General features: G+C 50.7%; 1 protein-coding gene across 1 annotated transcript; it reads left to right on the top strand.

Moving 5' to 3' along the window:
- The first annotated feature begins 14156 nt into the window (after positions 1 to 14156).
- On the top strand, positions 14157 to 21665 carry ARL2 (ADP ribosylation factor like GTPase 2). The gene is made up of 5 exons (XM_061164079.1): positions 14157 to 14312; positions 18305 to 18415; positions 18511 to 18673; positions 20274 to 20354; positions 21193 to 21665. The coding sequence occupies exons 1-5, from the start codon at positions 14248 to 14250 to the stop codon at positions 21325 to 21327; spliced, it is 555 nt and encodes a 184-aa protein (XP_061020062.1). The 5' UTR covers positions 14157 to 14247; the 3' UTR covers positions 21328 to 21665.
- The last annotated feature ends 67 nt before the right edge of the window (positions 21666 to 21732 follow it).

Here is a 21732-nt window from a genome sequence, read left to right as displayed (position 1 = left end):
TGGTGGGCTACAGTCTGTGGGGTCACAAAGAGTCAGATACGACTCAGTGACTAGACCACCACCACCACACTTTGGGGTAGTCCTGAAATGTTTCATAATAAAAACTTTTGTTAAAGACCTAAAAAACCCTGAAGCCCCAGGCAAATCTGTATGGTTGCTGTATCTCTAAGACAGAGCATGCTTGGGAGCGACAGCAGTTCAGGGGATGGTGGAGCCATTAATCCCTGTCCAAGAACAGCATCATAACTGATAGACAGTGAAGAGTCCTGTAGTCTGCTCACCAGAGCATCTGGGGGTTGTGCCTGAGTCTCAAGGGCTCAAGGCTGATGGTGTGGGTAAATACTGTGGATTCCATCTTCTGACAGATAATGGTTTCCTGAGAGATAATGTGTTGAAGAGTTCACAGCTGTCTCTGAGCTTATTAGAAAAGAACACTGTCAGGAATTCTCTGGTGGTCCAGTGCTTTGGACACGGCACTTTTACTGCCGTGGACTGGGTTCAATCCCTGGTGGGGGAACTAAGATCCCTACAAGACTCTTGAGCAGCCAAAAAAGAGAAAAGAAAAACACTGCAATTGATTAGCAATGTCTGCCATGCCGAAATTGATCAGTGATGCCTGTCATTAACAGGGCATTGACAGCAATAGTCTTCTTGTCGGGAGAATTCTGGGACAGAGGAGCCGGGTGGGCTACAGTCCATGGGGTCACAGACAGTCGGACATGACTGAGAGACTTGGGCTTCCCCAGTAGCTCAGACAGTAAAGAATCTGCCTGCAGTGCAGGAGACCTAGGTTCGATCCCTGGGTTGGGAAGATTCCCTGGAGAAGGGACTGGCTACGCACTCTAGTGTTCTTGCCTGAAGAATTCCATGGACAGAGGGGCCTGGTGGGCTGCAGTCCACTGGGTCCCAAAGAGTCAGACAGGGCTGAGCGACCAACACTTTCATAACACTTTCATGCCTAGAAGTGGGCATGAAACCTGTTTCTGCTTTAGAGTCAGACTGGACTCTGACACCTGGCACTCTCCTCACCAGGTCTACACCTGGGATCTCAGTGTTCTTGTATATATGCTGTGGATGACCAGGAAATCATACCTGTTTACAAAGTTGATTTGAAGATGGGAAAGAATGAAATGAGAAGAGAGCTCTTTGCATATTGTGAAGTGCTGTCTGGCTAGAATCCATTCCCATTCCTGAGATTTGTGGGGACACAGGAGGAATTATGCCGCCTCATAATTTTAAATGCCTGGGTATACATGGGATTGGGCATGACAGCTGGGCCTGGCCCTCCTTGTGCGTGAAGGGCCTGGGGGAGGAGGCTGAAGTGGGGGCACCCCATGCAATGAGGCTGCCCCAACTACTCTGAATTATTTCTGTTTCCCAGAAACCAGGAGGGCTGAGGCCTCTTGCCTAAGGCGGGCACCTGAGGGGCTCATTAGGCCACAAGCTCCTCAGGGAAGGATCCGGGGGAGTCACATGCATGATGTAACCAAGGAAAAAACACCTGGAGTTGGGGAGGGAGGGGCGAGTGGGGCTAGGGCCCAAGTATCCCCACCTCAAGCTCCTGGCCCCAGACGTGGACCCCTCTCAAGACTTGGCTTCCGGCGGAAGGGAGACAGCAAGTGTTCCTGTGACCCCTCTCAGAAGGCCACAGCACCAGAGGAAAATCAAAGAAGGCAGGATTTATGGCTTGATGTCCCTGAGGAGTGGCAGGGAGAGAGGGACACAGAGTGGGTAATGTTTAACCGTGAATGGCCATGCCCGGCTGGCAGAGCAGGCTTCAGGGCCACCCAGTCCAACTTCTTACTTAGAAGGTAAGGAACTAACGCCCAGAGAGGCAAGGTCATCTGGGGGAAGGGGGTGGAGCTGGAGGGAGGACACACCACTTTCCTCCAAGCCCTTAGTCTTTCTCCACACCCAGCATGGAAGGCCCCAGTCCAAGAGTCCCAAGACTGGAGCACCTCCATGGGTGAAGGCTTGGAGGCCTCCCCAAACCAGAGTGACATAGTGAGCTCCTGGGCAGCAAGATCACTGCCTGTCTTATTCTCTGAAGCATCTCCAGCACCTCAAACACTGCCTCCATGTAACGTTGTCGCTGTTTAGCCACTCAGTCATGTCCAACTCTGTGACCCCATGGTCTGCAGCACACCAGGCTTCCCTGTCCTTCACCATCTCCTGGAGCTTGCTCAAACTCATGTCCATAGAGTCGATGATGCCATCCAATCATCTCATCCTCTGTTGCCCTCTTCTTCTCCTGCCCTCAGTCTTTCCCAGCATCAGGGTCTTTTCCAATGAGTCAGCTCTTTGCATCAAGTGGCCAAAGTACTGGAGCTTGAACTTCAGCATCAGTCCTTCCAATGAGTATTCAGAGCTGATTTCCTTTAGGATTGACTGGTTTGCACTTGATTAATGAACACATGAGTGAAAGTCCGGCAGGCAGGCAGCTTGCCATCAGGGAACCCCACCAACTTCCTGGATGAGTAAAATACTTTCACTTTCCTCATTCCTAGGTTCCTGGGGGACTCTCCCTAACTAACTTCTTCATCTTACCAGTGGGGAAACTAAGGTGCCAGGAGGGGACAGTCACACAGCTGGTTGGGAGAGGCCAAGATGCATTGATTACCTTGTCCCAATTCCCTCCCACACCTCCTAAAGTGAGAGAGATGCCCAGGGTCTTCAGTCACCCAGGGAAGAGGACCCCTCTTTCTAGGTCCCGTCCATGTGCACCCCTCAGTTGAGGCCTGGCCTCTCCAGGGCACCTCGAGCGAGCTTCAGACGATGGCGAGGAGAGAAAGAGGCCAGGTACCAGCTGGTGGGGCTGAGGCTGGCTGTCGACATCCTGCCATGAGCATGGATGGGCCCTCATGGAAGCTAAGCCTCAGCTGGGAAGGGTTCACAACCGAATGGGTTATAGGATGCATGCCCAGCATATTGATGGGCAGGGCAGGAGGGTGACAGCCTGCCTCTGTGAGGGCGTCTGTGGCAGGCAGAGAGCACTTCCTGTTGGGAGATCAGAGGCTTTCCAGAGAAAGGAAGGAAGGACATTGTCTTTGGGAAGGACATTGAAGAATGGGGAGAGGGACTTGACCCAGGGCCTGGAACTTGATCTCAAGCAAGGCATTTAACTAACAGGACTTCCCTGGTGGCCCACTGGTTAAGAATCTGCCTGGCAATGCTGGGCATGTGGGTTCAACCCCTGGTCGGGGAACTAAGATCTTATATACTGCAGGGCAACTAAACCCACGAGCTGCAACTACTGAGCCTGTACACCGCAACAAAGACCCTGCATGCCGCCACTAAGACCCAATGCAGCCAAATAAATAAATAAACATTTTTAATTACAAAAAAACCAAACTAACCTCTTTCTGGCTTATTGTAAAATGGGGGTAATAACACAAGTATCTAGAAGTAATACATGTGAAGTGCTTAGAACACTGCCTGGCACACAGTAAGTCCCATAAATATCTTGTAAGCTTTTAACAGATGCACTTAATAAAAAGCTGATGAATTTTTTGTTCACATAGCGCAGGCTTGTATTTTGTTTTTTTCATTATTATTTTTATTACTATTATTAATTTTAAGGAAAAAAATGGCAGAGTGCAAGATCAGGCATGAGTTTTTTTATTCTAATGAAATACATTTATGAAAAGAGAGTTAATGATTGTGTCCATATGTAAAGAGCAGCACATAATATTTGATGAAAACTGCTCAAAATTTCTCATGCTTACAAAGGAGTCTCAATAAGAGATGGGAAATTAGCTGTCTCTAGATTCTTAGTTTATAAATGATCTAGCTAGGCTTAAGTTACTGACAAGTTTTGAGTATACCAGCTTCAGGCACGGCTTGATCACGATGCCCAAACAAGGTCATCAGGAGTCAGCGCCTCACCCTATCTGCTCTGTCCCTGACTGGCTTCATTCTCAGGCAGGTCCTGCTCATGGTGGTAAGATGGCCACTAGAAACCCCAGCTTAGCTGCCCCAAGAGGGGCATCCCTGCTACTTTCCCATTATTTCCAACAAAGATATCAGACCTGGCTCTGCTTGGTCTGCCCTGAGTCATGTGCCTGTTCCTGACATCAGGCATTGTGGCCAGGAGACAAGGTGAGATAGGGAAGGCTGGGGTCCCCTAGGGACCGGGGATGAGGGAGGGGAAACTTCCAGAGAGCTCGGGGCACTGTTGGCAGGAGAAGGGGGACCGGATGCTGGGCTGATGTCACCTTGGCTGAGATTCAGGTATGAGGAAGCTGCCTTTCCGCAGTACATCCCTTGGCCAGGTCATGTCCCCGGGTGGGACAGGCTCGATCCCCACGTGTCTCTCACACCAAGCCCGGCACTCTCTCCTTTTATTGCCTCATGGGGACCTGTAAGTGGGAAAGGAAAGGTTTGCTAAGGGGACGACTCCAGATGAACAATGCTGGGCAAGGAAGGGTAGTGCCATCGTGGGGACAACCCACAGCATAGAGAGAAAAGGACTGACTTTCACCTCAGCACAGCACCTTGACCGTGGGGGTTCTCATTAAAGCTGGAATCTGCAAATAGCTGGGCCTCCCAGGGAGAGGGCAACTTCACGGGGGCCCTGTGATGCCATTACCTCCCAATCCTGCCAGGTCCCCTGGGGCCTCCAAAGCTTTGTGCTTCCGATTCTCTGTTATTTCTTGAATGTACATGTCTTTCTGGGAAGCTGACTCAAACCTCTGCAAGAGGGCAGGGAGTATAAATAGTAAACAACCAAGCATTGAAGAGTGGGCGAGCCTCCCAGGGCTTCTCGGGTACGGCAACAGCGACCACAGCACATGGATTTCCCCAGGTGGCCCAAGTCCCAAACAGGTTGAGTTCAAATCCCTGCTCTGCTTCTTCTATCCATGTGAACTTGGATAGGGCCATTAGTTTCTCTGGGCCTCAGTTTCCTCATCTGTATAATGGGCCATGGTGATAACCGAAACCACATCTGGACAGCAGTCACCAGCAAGCTCCTTCTTGTCCCCGTGTCCCTGGCTGGGCCTCCCTGGTGATGTCACATTTAGACTGTCCACTTTGGATAGTGGAGAAGCCCAGGCTGGGCACCCTGCTGAGACCCTGGACCCTGGAGAGCAAAGATAGCTTCCCTGGCCTTGGAGGGAGCGTTTCCCTTCTTCAAACGGTTCTCTCCCCCTGAGCTTCTGTGTCGGTTCCCACAGGAGCTTTGAGAGGCAGGAAACTCTCACTAGGAGGCTAGTTTGGGAGGCAGGCAAGGGCCTGGAGCAAGGGGCCTGTAGGACTGGGGTGAGATGAGGGCTAAAGCTCAGCCCCAAGTGGCCAGCGATTCATGGGCACAGACCAGAGAGCGCTCGCCACGGCTGACCCAGCCCAGGACTCATACCAAGGGTGCCAAGAGCTTTGGCAAGGCAGATTGACAGTCTGCCATGGTCAGAAGATTCTAGAGATTGTCATCCAGTCTCCTTGCTTTACAGTTGGGGAAACAGGCTCAGGGGGGAGGGGACTTGCCCGGGGCAGGGAGGTGGCAGAGCCAGGCAGGCCGGGTTCTGCTGCAGCCCCTGACTTCTCACTTATCCAGCTAACATCTCCCAGCTCTGCTGTGGAAATAGCAGGGACACAGGGCACCCTCAGAAGAGCAGGGAGCACTCACACCTGTGGCAGAAACCTTGGGAGAAGGACTCTGACCTTCGTTGAAGCACCGTTGAAGATGGGGCCTCCCGCAGGTCCTGGGCCAGGGTTCCTAAAGCCAGGTGGGGGCCCAATCAGAAGAAGCCCAGGAAGTTGTCCCAGGAGAACTGGGTTCACCTGCAGCTCACGGACTGCAAGGGACGAGGCCTCCGGCAGACTTGCGCCCTCTCTGGGGCTCAATTTCCTCATATTAAAAGGAAGGAATGTGACCACTGACCTCTGAGAGTCCTCTTGCTCTGGGTGGAGGCTGGGAACAGCCTGAGGCCTATGGGGAGGGGACACCTCTAAGCTGGAGGGAGTTCCTGCCATTCGAGGGAACAGAGCCAGTATTTTACTGAACCAGGGGCTGCGCATGGAACCCAGGGTGGACACAAGGGCACAGGAGACCCAGCGCTTCCCTGCCTTCCACACCAAGCCCCAGCTCCCACTCAACACCTGCTGGCAATCTGCCTGTGAGATGCCCTCCTTGGTTGGAGCCTGGTCTGGGCGTTGAGCTCTGTGGGGTCTCAGAGGAGAGGGTGGGGGCCAGGCCTGGGCTGAGAAGCCTGGTGGTTACAAACAAGACAGGTGAGGCTCTGCTGCTTTCGAACCACATGAGCAGCTAGAAAGCAGTTGGTGAACCCTCTGCCCCGTTCTTTTCACTCAACAGATATTTACTGAGCATCTATTATGTGGTAGGCCCTGTTCCAGGTACTGTGAACAGCTTAAAAAAAAAAAAAAAAGAAATCCAAAGCCTGCTGTTGGGACTTTCCTGGTGGTCCAGTGGTTAAGAATCTTCCTTCTAATGCAGCAGACGCAGGGGACTGTGAAGCCTTCTTTATATTCCTTTTATATTGATATATGGTAGTTTCTTTAATTCTCAGATCCACCTTGCATGGCAAACGTAATTATTATACTGTTTGTACAAAGGAGACAACAGAAACTCAAAACGGTTAATGATTTGGCCCAATTCACAAAGGTGGTGGTGCTGGTGGTTTAGTCACTCAGCCTGACTCTGCGACCCTATGGACTATAGCCTGCCAGGCTCCTCTATGTGATTTTCCAGGCAAGAATACTGGAGTTGGGCAAGAGTACTGGAAATGGGTTGCCATTTCCTTCTCCAGGGGAACTTTCAGACCCAGGGATCGAATCCGGGTCTCCTGTATCGCAGGCAGTCTCCTGCATTGCAGGCTGATTCTTTACTGACTGAGCCAGCACGGAAGCCCCCTGCTTTCTAATGCAAGGGACGCAGGTTCACTCCCTGGTCAAGGAACTAAGATCCCACATGTCTCAGAGCAACTAAGCTTGCACATCACAAATACTAAGCCCATGAGCCACAATGAAGATCCAGCTCAGCCAAAATAAAAAAGCAAAACAAACAAAAACAAATCTGTGCCCTCACGGTGCTTCCGTTCTTGAGGGGATAGAGGTGTAGGGGAGAATAAATTGTGATCAATTAAGGGAATTACATAGGCTGATAGGAGGACTTAGGTGTCACAAAGGAATACAGAGCAAAACAAAGGATTTGGAGAATGTGGGTGGGGGATTGGGCAGTTTCAAACCTAACAAGGCTGGTCACACTGGACCTCGTTGTGCTATTTGAACAGAAAAAAAAAATTGTTTTTTTTTAATCTTTTTTTTTTTTGGCCACACCCTGTGGCTTGTGGGATCTTAATTCCCTGACCAGGGATTGAACCTGTGCCCTCAGCAGTGAAAAGCACAGAGTCCTAACCACTGGACCCCCAAGGAATGCCCCCCTAAAACTGTTTGGAGACATTGAACATTTGAGCAAAAAATTGAAAAGAGGAAGGTGACAAGGAGGTATGTGTTAGAGGCGCTGGTCATTCAGAGGACTGATGAGCAGGGGAGGAACAGGTGATGGGGGCGCAGAGCATGGGGCGCACTCAGGGAAGGGGCTGGAAGGCCACTGAAGCCCTTGGGCTCTAACACTGAAAGCTACAGGAGCGCCCAGCAGACAGTGGAGGGCTTTGAGCGAAGGACGGACATGATCTGACCAGAGGTTATAAAGGTCCCTTCGCCTTGGGGAGGAGGAGCAGGGAAACCACTGGAGAGACTGCTGTGGCCATCCGGGTGAGCGGAACCCTGGCTCTTCTGTTTAGTGGGCATAAGAGTGGTACCTGCCTCTCAGGTTGCTGAGTGAAGGCGCAGCAGCTCCTTCCTCGCCCCCTTCCCACCTGCCCCATTCACCAGGCCAGGCCCTGGGGAGACAAACAAGAAGCAGCCAGCACAGCCTTGCTCTGGAGGTTGCCAAGGCATGGGTCAGATGGACATGGAAGAGCTCAGATTTTCAAGTTCTTAGTCATTCTTATGGAGAAGGGAATGGCAGTCCACTCCAGTGTTCTTGCCTGGAGAATCCCATAGACAGAGAAGCCTGGAGGGCTACATACAGTTCATGGGGTCACAAAGGGTCAGACACGACAGAGCAAGTAACATACACACACCATCATTCTTGAGATTCTGGAAAGGTCTGAGGATGCCATGTGCCCTGAGGAGGATGACTGGGCTGTAACAGCTCATTTTGTCATCTGGGAGTTGGAGAAGATACCTCCCCTGGCTCCCATGAGAGGCATCTGGGCTGAGACCTATGATGAGGATGCTCAGACACTCTGACTTGCCATTCAAGGCCTTCAGCTGTGGCTTGCATGTTGCACACAGGCACTGGGGACACGGTGGCCCTTGGATACTTCAGGCCCACTAAACAACCACCACAGGGGGAACGGGGTGGGTGCAGGAGCAGGCCAGAGTAGGACTGTGGTCCATAGGCAGCTATCGATGACTAAGTCATGTATTCAGCCCTCCAATTCTCTGTTCACTCATTAGAAGGACAAAAGCTGCACTTGGACAAACCAGGACAAAACCAGCCATCAAGTGCTGGTTGGAGCTTTCGTCATACACGTGTGGTCCCCAAAATAAAACTTGCATCACAGATGTTTCACCAGAGAGAAAAACAGGATTCCTTTGATCAAAACTGTAATTTTTAAAAATATATATATAAGATGGTAAGCTTCTTCACACTACTTTTTTTGAATTCTATTTTTTTGGCCAACCAGCCCCCTCGCCATGGCATGTAGGATCTTAGTTCCCCCATGAAGAACTGAACCCACTCTCCCTGTGGTGGAAGGATGGACTCCTAACCACTGGACCACCAGGGAAGTCCCTATAACTTCATTTTAAACAACCTCAATTGATCATTACAGTTTAAAAGAATCAAATAGGAAATTGACCTGGAGCAACCTTAAATATATATACAAATAAATAAAATACATACTTTGGTATATACTCCTTGCCAGGCTTCCCTGGTGGCTCAGCGGTAAAGAATCCGACTGCTGGACTTCCGCAGTGCTGCAGTGGATAAGAATCCACCCGCCAAGGCAGGGGACACAGGTTCACCCCCTGATCTGGGAAGATCCCACATGCCTCAGAGCAACTAAAGCCTGTGTACCATGACTGCTGAGTCCAAGTGCCCACAGCCTGTGCTCTGGAACAAGAGAAGCCACCGCAGTGAGAAGCCTGGGCAAAAGCAGCAAAAACCCAGTGCAGAAATAAATTTTAAAAATTAAAAAAAAAAAAAGAATCCGCCTGCCAGTGCAGGAGATGTGGCTTTGACCCTTGGGTCGGGAAGATCCCCTAGAGAGAAAAATGGCAACCCACTCCAGTATTTTTGCCTGAGAAATCCTACAGACATAGGAGCCTGGCAGGCTACGGTCCATGGGGTCAGAAAGAGTCAGACATGACTTAGTGTCCTAGTGTGTTAAAGTCTGTCTTAACAATAATACTCAGCGCTAATGCTTAATGATCAACAGTTATACTTAAGTAGAGTCTTTTCCCTCGGCTTTTTTTTTGTTGTTGTTATTGTTGTTGTTGTTGTTCCGTAATAACAAAGTTTCCTTTATGATTACAAAGGTGATGCAGTGAGTGGACTAGCTGTATCCAAAAGGTTACACCTCTGGGACTTCCCTGGCAGTCTGGTGGTTAAGACTCCGTGCTCCCAGTGTAGAGGGCACATTTGATTCCTGGTTGGGGAATTAAGATCCCGAATGCCATGCTGCTGCTGCTAAGTCACTTCAGTCGTGTCCAACTCTGTGCGACCCCATAGACGGCAGCCCACCAGGCTCCCCCTTCCCTGGGATTCTCCAGGCAAGAACACTGGAGTGGGTTGCCACTTCCTTCTCCATTGCATGAAAGTGAAAATTGAAAGGGAAGTCGCTCAGTCGTGTCCGACTCTTAGTGACCCCATGGACTGCAGCCTACCAGGCTCCTCCATCCATGGGATTTTCCAGGCAAGAGTACTGGAGTGGGGTGCCATTGCCTTCTCCACCCGAATGCCATGGGGTGTAGGAAAAAAGGAAGTTTACATGTCTTAAAATTAAAACCATAAGGCCAAATTTTCCTCCTCGGACACTGGCTAAATACTTCCTTTTAGAAGGCATCTAGAACTCTATCCACAAGTTAAAATTCACTTACTTAGCTCCAAGAAACTTTCCCTTCAAAAGCCAGTTTCAGAGCTGTCAGGATTTGGGTATTTTAAGCTCATGAGTCTTTCCTGTGAATATGTATATATTCCAAAGATATATATATTCACAGTTATATATAACTACAGCTCTAGAGATCTTCTTTCCCAGTTTTCTTTCAAAGGTATTCCCCAAAGATTTTATTTCCTCAAGAGCAACATTTCCTCCTTTCCTTAAGGCAAATGAAAATACTTTCACTAGGCTCCTAACAGGGCTTTCCAGGTGGCACTAGTGGTGAAGAACCTATCTGCCAATGCAGAAGACAGTAGAGATGTGGGTTTGATCCCTGTATTTGATCCCTGTGTCGGGAAGATTCCCTGGAGGAGGGCATGGCAACCCACTCCAGTATTCTTGCCTGGAGAATCCCATGGACAAAGGAGCCTAGCAGGCTACAGTCCATGGGGTCACAAAGAGTTGGACATGACTGAAGTGATTTAGCATGCATGCAGGCCCCTAACAGGTTTTTAAAAGCCCCTCCACCCCAAGTCTCCAACCCCTGACTTCTAGCTACTAGCAATTACTATTCAAAAGTTCAATACAGTTACCCCCTGGTCTCCTAATGTTTCATTGAGCTATGAGGCTTTTTTTCAAACAGGTGTCCATTGAAATTCTACTACTCCAGCCCCAGGGGAGCTACAACAACAGCTTGGACAGGACAGGGCTATAAAGCCTGACATTTATACAAGGATTTCAACTACTATAACGAGACAAACCTAGACAGCATACTAAAAAGCAGATAACATCATTTTGCTGGCAAAGGTCTATATAGCCAAAGCTATGGTTTTTCCAGTAGTCATGTCTGGATGTGAGAGTTGGACTCATAAAGAAGGCTGAGCACTGAAGAAATGATGCTTTTGAACTGTGATGTGGAGAAGGCTCTTGAGAATCCCTTGGACTGCAAGGAGATCAAACCAGTCAATCCTAAAGGAAATCAGTCTTGAATATTCATTGGAAGGACTGTTGCTGAAGCTGACACTCACATCCTTTGGCCACCTGATGCAAAGAGCTGACTCTCTGGAAAAGACCCTGATGCTGGGAAAGTTTGAAGGCAAAAGGAGAAGAGGGTGGAAAAGGATGAGATGGTTAGATAGCATCACTGACTCAGTGGACATGAATCTGAGCAAACTCTGGGAAACAGTGGGGGACAGAGGAGTCTGGCATGCTGTAGTCCAAGGGGTCACAAAGAGTCGGGCATGACTTACTGTCTTAATAACAACAGTAGTAGTGAAGTAAAACCACCCAGAAGTGCTTACAGTAATAATTTTAAGAAAGAAAGAAAGTCAAAGAAAGTGAAGTCGCTCAGTCGTGTCCAACTCTTTGTGACCCCATGGACTGTAGCCCACCAGGCTCCTCTGCTCATGGGATTCTCCAGGCACAATACTGGAATGGGTTGCCATTTCCTTCTCCAGGGGATCTTCCTGACCTAGGGTTTAAACCCAGGTCTCCCACATTGCAGGCAAACGCTTTAACCTCTGAGCTACCAGGGAAGCCCCTCAAACCTGCTCCAGAGTTAACAGTTGAGGTGCAGCAATTTTCAAACTTCTGTGACTATGACCTTGTGAGTACATATATTCTGATATAAATCAGAATCTGATATAAATATCAGAAACAAACGTGCTAACAAATACCACTTACCTTCTCTTCAAGGGCACAGGCAGCAATGTTTTCTTTCTTTATTTGGCTGTGCAAGATCTTGGTTGCAGCACATGGGAACTTCAATTTTTTATTGCAGCATGTGGGATCTCTGACCAGGGATCAAACCCAGGCCCCCTGCACTGGGAGCAAGGAGACTTAGCCACTGGACCACCAGGGAAATCCCAGAAATGTTTTCTGTTTTGTTCATTCTGTTTAATTTTTGCTAATGCTACCTGGCCGAGCTATATGAAACTGCTATCTGGTAACTGGTGGCCCAAACGGTCAAATACGGGCAATTTCATATGGTCCAATTTATTTGTGACACTAAAGTAACTCTACAATCTACTTAGTGGGCTACTTAGTATCCCATAGTTTGAAAATGACATTGTTTAGGGGTTATTGTCATTTTAAAAATTAAAATGGGCCTGAAATTCATTTCTTTCACTTAATATGGCATGCACATCTTTCCATGCAGGTATTGGGTTGGCCAAAATGGTCCTTCGGGTTTTTGTAACATTGTATGAAAAAACCTGAACAAACTTTTTGGCCAACCCAATATTACACCTTTCTCAAAGGTTTAATAGAAACCACCACACGATTACCCCAACTTAGGTTAACTGATGTCCACTGGAGACTCTTAGATTTTTTCCAATTACTTGCTGTTCCAAACCATGCCAAAGTGAACATCCTTGTCATAAATGTTCATGTGCTGGTGCTAGAATTTCTGTAGCATAGACTCAGGGAGGCGGGATGGAAACACACTGTGGTCTTACCTGTATTTTAAAGCCTTTGAAGAAAAATTACTGTCACTGTTTTCCCTTGGTGCGCTTGGTAGAGAGCAAGTGGGGCTGACCATGGGGGCCCCACCAGGCACCCCTTTCTGTGCAGCCCTCATCTCTCTACAGCCTTCTTCTGCAAGATGGGAAGTTCCAGCTCACCCCAGACCTTTCCCTCTGTAGACAAACATCATGGAGGAACCCAGAGAAACAACGCTCTGTACTGCCCACCACTAGTTTAAATTGCTGCCCAAGTTCCTCAAACCCTGGGGACTCCACTATCACATCTACAAAAAGGAAATAAATCTCTTAAGAGTTGCAGGGGAGATAAAGTAGGAAATGTGGATGCTTTACAAAACGTCACAGCAATTAGCCATTCTTTTCAGCTAGTGCTGCGCTGTTCTTTTCCAATCATGAGACACAGCTTCTTCTACTGCCTACTCACATTCACCTTCTAGTTCCCTTGGGAAGGGCTCAAAACAAAGACACTTAAGCCTCACCCTTCATTTTTTATTTTATTTTTATTTTTTGGCCTCCTGGCACAGCAGGAAGGATCTTAGTTCCCCCATTAGGGATTGAACCAGCACCCTGTGCAATGGAACAAAGAAGTTTTAACCACTGGATCGCTAGGGAAGTCCAAGGCTCACCTTTTTTTTTTTTTTTGGAAGGGGGCACTGAGAGGCATGCTGGATCTTAGTTGCCGACCAGGAATAGAACCCCTGCCCCCTGCAGTGGAAGCAGGGAGTCTTAACCACTAGACTGCCAGTGAAATCCCAAGTTCATCCTTCCGAGTTTCCAATCTGTGGAGTCCCTGGCCTCAGCTTCCTCACTTATTCTGGACTTGAGCACTAACGTAAAGAACCAAACTCTTCGACAGTCATTCATTAAACTACAAATATTTATTGAGCACCTACTACATGTCAGTTATGCTAAGCACACGTGAGCATCAATTTTCTTATTGGCAAAATGAAAAATGGCGCTTCTCAATAGAGAAACAATGGGCATCTTGAGCGGAATAGTTCTTTGTGAGAGTCTGTCCAATGACCCCTAGATGACAGGGGCTCTACCTTGTAATTGGAACAACCCACTGAGAGCCCTACACATTTCCTCAGGGGCATTTCCACCCTGGATGAAGAATCCCGTCTACCCTCTATGATTGATTTCGGAAGCCAGGGAATGAGGGGAAGCCGTAACACTGGTAGATTTAGGATGACGCCTTTCAAGGCCCAAGACAGTAGGATCTGGATCCTGTTTCCGCGGAACAAAGCCCTACGGAGGCCCCCAGGGTGACGTCAACGGCCTTGGGGCTCTCGGTTCTGACTCCAGAACTCTTACTCCCTCTGCACCTAAGACACAGCAGCGGAATTTCAGGTTTCCGTTCCAATAGGGCCTGGGGTCCTGGAAGCGCGGTGTTCTGGTCACCCAAGAACTGGGGATGCGAAGAGTTAACTCGAGCGGCCACGCAGAAGCGTCCCCCCAGCAGGCTAGAAAGATTGCGCATCCCAGCACCTCCCGGCACCTTCGCGGTCACGTGGGAGTGAGGGCGGGACCAATCGAGGAGCCAGCCAATAGGCTGTGCTGTCCGTGGGCGTGACAGCCAATAGGAGCAGGGAAAGGGGTCCCGGGATACAAAGAAACGGCGGCCGGGAGGGGGCTACAGGGACATGGGGCTTCTGACCATACTGAAGAAGATGAAGCAGAAAGAGCGGGAGCTGCGACTGCTCATGCTGTATCCTTCCTGACGCCGGAGCCGGAGTTGCGAGGGTAGCGGGGGTGTGGGGGAGGGGGGGCCCTCGCCGGGCGGGCAGTGTCAGGCGCCCCCTACCGGGCGCTGCGTGTGCGGCCGGCCGGCCTGTACCAACTGCCCATTGTGCGTCACGCTCGTGGGCCCTACCATCGCTTTTGGCGGGGGGGAGCCGGGAGGAGGCCGTACCACCGGCTCGAGGCGGGGGGGGGGGGCTTCGTTCCCAAGGTGTGGGCGTCACGGCGCGGCGGCCGGACCAGGTGTCCCAGTGTAGGGGGAGGCGGGGCTGGTGACTCGAACGCTACCACCGGTCGGCCCGAGCGTGGGGCCGCCGTCCTCCCCCGCCCTGGGCGCCTCCTCCCCCAGTTGGAGGGTGCCAGGCCTCGGCCCCGCCCTCAGGGTCGGCCTCTCGGGGGCGTGCGGGCCCCGTCCTACTCTCCCAATAGAGGGCGGGGGTGGGGGGGGGGCGCCGTCTGCGGGTCGCTCGGTTAGTGTGGGTCCGACTGTCCATCTCACGGCCAGTCGGAATCCCCGCGGTTGACTGCTTGTAGGCCCGAGGGCCTTGCCGACTTTCTGAGTCTGGCTCTTAGGCAGTCACATCCGTTCCCCCTCCTCCGTGCCAGCCTGGGGCGGGGTGGGGGGCAAACTGAGATCCAAGAGCTGGGCCGGCCTCACCCCCAGCAGAGAGGAGACATTTATGTGCACAAATAACTTAGTAATATTTACATCATGTCTGTTTTTAAGAACCCTGAGACAGGCACAGAGAATTCACTCATCCAGTAAACATTTATTGAGCGCCTGTTCTGTGCTAGGTTCTGTCCTGGGCGGCTAGGGAAAACAGCAAAACAAACAAAAATCCTACCTTCGGACATTTTGTGTGATACTGAGGGAAGAAAGATGTTAGCAAAGTTAATAAGTAAAATATATAGCACTTACAGAGAATAATCCTGCATAAATACGGTGGTCAAAGAAGACCATACTGAGAAAGTGACAGTTGAATCTAGACAGGTGAGGGATGAATTATGTGGAGATCTGGGGAAGACTGTTTAAGCAAAGGGAGCAACAAGTGTAAAGGTCTCCGAGGAGGAAGCCAACTGGTGTGTCCAAAGGACTGTCGAGGAGGGAAGTGTGACCTGAGGGAGCGAAAACACTGGAAGACTAGGTCAGATGGAGGAGGTATTTTAGGTGGGGCCTTTTAGTTCTGAACTTTTCCTCTGTTTATTTATTAATTTATGTGTGTGTGTTTTAACCAGGACCATTTTTAAAGTCTTTATTGAATTGGTTACAATATTGCTTGTGTTTTGTGTTGTTTCTTTTTTGGCTCTGAGTCCTGTGGGATCCTAGCTCCCTGACCAGGGATTGAAGCTCCCTGACCAGGGATTGACCCCACAGCCCCTGAATTGGAAGATAAAATCTTAACCACTAGACCACCAGGGAAGTCCCATATTTTTTTATTATTTTTTAAATGTTATTTTTATTTTGAATTTTAATTTTATTTTGCATTAAATTAAAAAATTAAAAATTTTAATTTATTTTGCAGTTGATTTTTGGGCTTCCCAGGTAGCGCAAGTGGTAAAGAATCTGCCTGTCAGTGCAGGAGACAAAAGGGACAGGTGTTCAGTCCCTGGGTGGGAAGATCCCCTGGGGTAGGAAATGGCAACCCTTTCCGGTATCTTTGCCCGGGAAATCCTATGGAGAGAGGAACCTGGTGGGCTACAGTTCATAGGGTTGCGAAGAGTCACACATGACTAAGCACACACATGCACATTGTTAATTTACAATATTGTGTTAGTTTCAGGTGTAGAGCAGAGTGTTTTAGTTATTTTTATATATATATATTCTTTTTCCATCCATTTTTTGAGATGGTTGGATGGCATCACTGACTGGATGGGCATGAGTATGAGTAAGTTCCAGGAGTTGGTGATGGACAGGGAAGCCTGGTGTGCTGCAGTCCATGGGGTCGCAAAGAGTCTGACACAACTGAGCGACTGAACTTATTATTTTTCAGGTTCTTTTCCCAAATAGGTTATTACAGAATATTGAGTAGAGTTCCCTGTACTATACAGTAGGGGACGTTTCCTTTAATGAGAAGCTCAGAGAGGAAGTGAGAGCTGAGACTGGTTAGGCCACTGCAGTAACACAGGTACGGTAGGATGGTAGCTTGGATCAGGATGGAAGCAGTGATGGATGTTGATTTAAATCTTGATAGTAAGACCAGCAGCAATTGCTGCGTGATTGGCCATGAGCTTTAGAAGAAGAATGGTGTCATCAAGCATGGCTCCTAGCAATAGGATGAATGAGGAGCCACTTGCTGACAGGTGTTATAGAAGGGGATGGGGAACACATTCAGGGGGAAGATGAGAGCTCAGATTGGGCCTGTAAGATGCCGCTGCAACATCCTAGAAATGTCACCTGGGCAGCTGGATATAGAGACCAATGTCCAGGGGTGCAGCCAGGTGGGACGTTTGAATTTGGGAGTCATCAGCATAAAGATGGTATTTGAAGCCATGATCCTGGATGAGACCACTGAGGGAGTGTGGGTGGACAGGGAAGAGAACCTAGGGGCCGAGCTCAGATCAAAAGGTCAGGGCAATGAGGAATGGTGACCAGGGAAATCAGGAGGAGAGCCAGGTAAGGCCGTGTCCCGGAGTGGAGGAGGGGGCTGGCCAGGAGCAGGAGGAAGAGGGCTGAGGACTAGCCGGTCAGTGGAGAACAAGGCATCTCTAAGGACTGACCTTGGCCAGAGCAGTTTCGGGGAAGCAGTGGGAGCAAAGGTCTTATGGGTTCACAAAGGAGCAGGAGGAAGAAACTGGAGAGGGTGAGTATGGACACCAGTTCTGAGATTTGCTATAAAGGGAAGGAAATGAAGGAAAAAGTCAGGGAATGAAGGAAAAAGTCAGGGGGAGAGGGGTCAAGAGAGGGTGGTGTTTGCCCCTTCTTGGTGGGAGAGACATCTGCTCATCAGCTGATGAGAATGGTTCAGTGGAGAAGGAAGCAGGATGATGGAGCTGGGATGGGGGGCAGTGAGGGGAGCAATCAGCCACCAATGATCAGGGAGAGGTCCTCTCGCCCCCCACTCCCAGGTGTAAGCCCCCTGGGTGTTAGAAGGAAAAAGGAGGGTAGTTTTCTGTGGCTGGTGAATGTACCCATTTGTTTGCACACAGCAGCAAAGGGTTTGGAATATTCCAGAAACAAAGAGCAAGGGTGGCTGCCTCCAGATACTATGCTCTGGTTGTCGCCTCTGCCTGGAATGTTCTTCTTCCCCTGGTCCTTCCAAAAGCCGGCTCCTTGCAGTCCGGGCCTCGGTCCAGCCGTCTCACACTGGAGTGGAAGCTGCACAGGGCAGGGACCGTGACTCCAGGGCACCCCCAGCGCCAGAGGTTTTCTGGAGCAGTGTAGGCCTTAAGCATGGGGTTGGCCAATAAGTTCATCAGGTTTTTCTGTAACATCTGTGGCGAAACCGAAGGAACTTTTTGGCCAACAATACATTTTTATTTTTTATTATTTGCCTGCACTGGGTCTTCATTGCCACACAGGCTTTCCTCTAATTGCGGTGAGTGGGGGCTACTCTCTTGGCAAGCTTCTCATGGTGGCGGCTTCTCTTGTGAAGCAGGGGCTCTAGGGCCCATGAGTTTCAGTGGTTGTGGCTCCTGGTCTCTAGAGCATAGGCTCAGTAGTCGTGCACGGGCTTAGTTCCTCCTTGGTGTGTGGAATCTTCCCAGACCCAGGATCGAACTCGAGTTTCCAGCATTGGCAGGTGGAATCTTTACCACTGAGCAACCAGGGTAACCTGGCCAACAGTATATGTTGTGGGATGAATTAAGAGCATCTGGTCATAAGATAATATATTTTCACATTTATTGTATAGGTCAGGCAGGTACTCAACATACTTTGATATGTGGTCAGAAAGGGGCCCTGGGATGGTGTCACCATCCCACAGAGCCTGGGGGCTTCTCCTTAACCTGGCGCGCCCCCAGGGGCCTGGACAATGCCGGCAAGACAACCATCCTCAAGAAGTTCAATGGTGAAGACATCGACACCATCTCCCCCACACTGGGCTTCAACATCAAGACCTTGGAGCACCGAGGGTGAGCGGGGTCCTCGAGGGCGGGCCTGCCCAACACGGGGCAGGGAGGGCAGGCGGAAGCCAGACTGACCCTATAGCCCCCACTTCCCTGTCCAGATTCAAGCTGAACATTTGGGATGTGGGCGGCCAGAAGTCCCTGCGGTCCTACTGGCGGAACTACTTTGAGAGCACCGACGGCCTCATCTGGGTGGTGGACAGCGCCGACCGCCAGCGCATGCAGGACTGCCAGCGGGAGCTCCAGAACCTGCTAGTGGAGGAGGTGGGCAGGGGGCTCCCCGCAGTGTCCCGGTCCCAGTGCGTTGTGCACCTGTGTGGGTGTGTGACCACCACCCTCAGCCGATCGCCTGCGGGTTCCATGATCCCAGGGGGACACTCAGGTGGGGTCTGTTCCTTCACCCAGCCCTCACCACGTGTCCAGCACCCCTGGGGAGGCAGAGACGATCTGTACACCCGCCCCAGGGAGGCTCACAGTGCCGTGAGCAGAGCACGGGTCCATGTGGACTGAGACGTGGGTCCATGTCTCTGCAGTATCACTGCTTCACCACCCTGAGCTTCAGCTTCTGCACCTTGAGTCAGGCTTTGGGGAGGATGACTTGAGGCTGGTCTGTGAAGCTTTGGCAGGCAGTGGAGCCTGGCTCAGGAGTTGGACTGTTTGGTTAGTGATCTCAGGCAAGGCATTTAGTTTCTCTGAATCACCACTGCATCTCTCAGATGGGCATTATATTAATAGTTACAGTGATCTTAAAATGTACTATCTGGGCCAAAATGCTCTTCTTTAAATAAAATTTAGATTTATAGAAAAGTTGCAAAGATAGTGAAAAGTTACCCATGTATCTTTCACCTGGTTTCCCTTAATGTGAACATCTTACAGAAGTGCCAATTATTTGTTAAAACTGTTTAATAAGAAATTAACAAGTTACTGTTAACCAAACTACAGGTTTTGTTTGGATTGCACCAGTTTTTCCACTAATGTCCTTTCTCTGTTCCAGGGTTTAATCCAGGTTACTCCACTGCATTTAGCTGAAAATCAGGACACTTTTGAGAGTTGAAGAGGGAGTTGTTAATAATTATTCAGGGACAACAGGCCTAAGCAGCAGTCGAGCAGGTCCAGTGAGATCCTGGCTGTTGAATGCTCAGCCCTGGCCTGGTACCTCAAGTCCCTTTTTAAGGGCTAGAGCCACCATCCACATGGAGGGACTCCAGGTCACAAACACACAGAAGGAAATAACTGGAATCACAGGCAGAGAGGGAGGCCTGTCAGGGTAGTGGGACAGTTAGGGGACTGTATGAACTTGGAGGAGGGGAAGCTCATTGCCCCTAGCCCCCACAGCCCCTGGGATAGTCGTGTTCTTTTTGATGGCAGGTCATCAGGTTAGAGCAATAGAGAAGCAGAGGCTTGGGGATCATCTTGTCTATCACCTCCTCCCCTTGTCCATCACCCGCTCCCCTAGTCCATCACCTCCTCTCCTTGTCCATCACCTGCTCCCCTAGTCCATCACCCCCTCTCCTTGTCCATCACCTGCTCCCCTAGTCCATCACCCCCTCCCCTTGTCCATCATCCCCTCCCATTTATAGAAGAGGAATCTGATGCACGGAGGAGAGAGGTGCCCACTGCGTGTGACTGTGCTGGAACCAAGATCTCAGCCCAGCCCACGGCTCCCTCCAGCCCATAATGGCTGGACAGGAAGGCCGTGTTCACACTGCCCACCCTACTTGTGTCTTTGTAGTCACCATGGGACCTTGCTCTAATCTTCCAGACTGATCTCTGACCCCAGCTGCTCTGGCTGACTAGCGCAGGGGCCGGGCTGCCCTCTGAGCCTCCACCCCGCCTCCCCTAACCCTCTGTTTCTCTTCCCCAGCGCCTGGCCGGAGCGACCCTCCTCATCTTTGCCAACAAGCAAGACCTGCCCGGGGCACTGTCCTCTAACGCCATCCGTGAGGTGAGTCCAGGCCTTGGCACAGGCTCACAGAGGAACAGGGGCATGTGATTCTTTGCTAATTTATTTAGAAAGCATTTATTAGCCCCTATTGTGTGGCAGGACCTATTCAGGGTACTGGAGATTCAGTGATATGAGACAGAGTTGTGCTCCACAGCCTGGGGGATGGCAGACCTGCAAGTAGATTATCCCCGGGATAACAATAGCCAACATGCAGTGGGTACTTTCTCTGTGCTAGGCTCTTTGCATGGATTAATTTATTCAGTTCTCACAGCAACCTCCTGAGTTAGGAACCATTATCATCATTCTACAGATGGTGAAGGAGGCTTAGAGAGGTTAGGTAACTCACCCAAGGTCACATAGTCAGGAAGCAGACAAGCCAGGGTTTAAACCCGGGCCTGCGTGACCTCAGGTTACATCTTAACTCTTACTCTGGAGCTTGAATACCAGAATGAGAAAGAGTGGGATTAGAATCTAGGTTCTGCCACTGATCAGCCGTGTGACCTTAGACAGGCTGCTTAACCTCTCTGATGTAAAATGGCAAACACTATCCCTGGCTTAAGGGGCCATGGGGGCGAATGGATGAGAGGACATTTGTAGGGCCCATAGCACAATGTCAGGAGCCCTTGTTGCCGTCCTATTATAAGGAGGTAGTGCTGGCATGGCGGTGACAGAGCCCGGGTGCCCTGGGAGGCCTCAGATCTTCACCAGGGCCCAGGGGAGGCTTCCCAAAGCAGGCCCTTGATGGGGCTTGGATTTCCCCTGGGCCAGGGGAAGGAAGGGGCCGAGGGCGGGCAGGGCCTGTGGTCCCTGGGCCCACCATCACCTTCTGCCCTCCCAGGCCCTGGAGCTGGACTCCATCCGTAGCCATCACTGGTGCATCCAGGGCTGCAGCGCCGTCACCGGGGAGAACCTGCTGCCTGGCATCGACTGGCTCCTGGATGACATCTCCAGCCGCATCTTCATGGCCGACTGAGCCGCTCCTGATGCCCCCACACCCAGCTCACAGTCCAGGCGCCCCCCCACCCCCCCCACCCCCTGGAAGGGTGGGAGTCCGCCAGCCCAACTAACAGCCCCCGCCCCCCTCCATACCCTGCTGCTGCTGCTGCTGCCCACCGCTGCTCTGTGGCCAGCCGGCTCCCAAGGCGGGAGGCCTGTCACCCTGGCTGTCCCCCTGGCTCCTGACCCGGCCCATCTGCAGCTGCGGGACCAGGAGGAGAGGGCTGTGGCTGGGAGGGGGAGGCCTCTGCTGCTATCGAGGCTGTGGGCCTCATCATTTGCTCAGCTGTGAGAATAAATCGTTCCCCACTCCCATTCCTGACTGAGTCATTTGTTGATTCTACAGCCCTGCAGACTGCCTAGAGCCCGCAGTCCAGTGGGG

The sequence above is a fragment of the Dama dama genome, chromosome 2 (genome assembly GCF_033118175.1).
Source record: "Dama dama isolate Ldn47 chromosome 2, ASM3311817v1, whole genome shotgun sequence".
In the NCBI taxonomy this organism is placed as follows: domain Eukaryota; kingdom Metazoa; phylum Chordata; class Mammalia; order Artiodactyla; family Cervidae; genus Dama; species Dama dama.
Note: the sequence above shows the minus strand (reverse complement) of the source record. Positions and strands in the feature narration are given on the sequence as shown.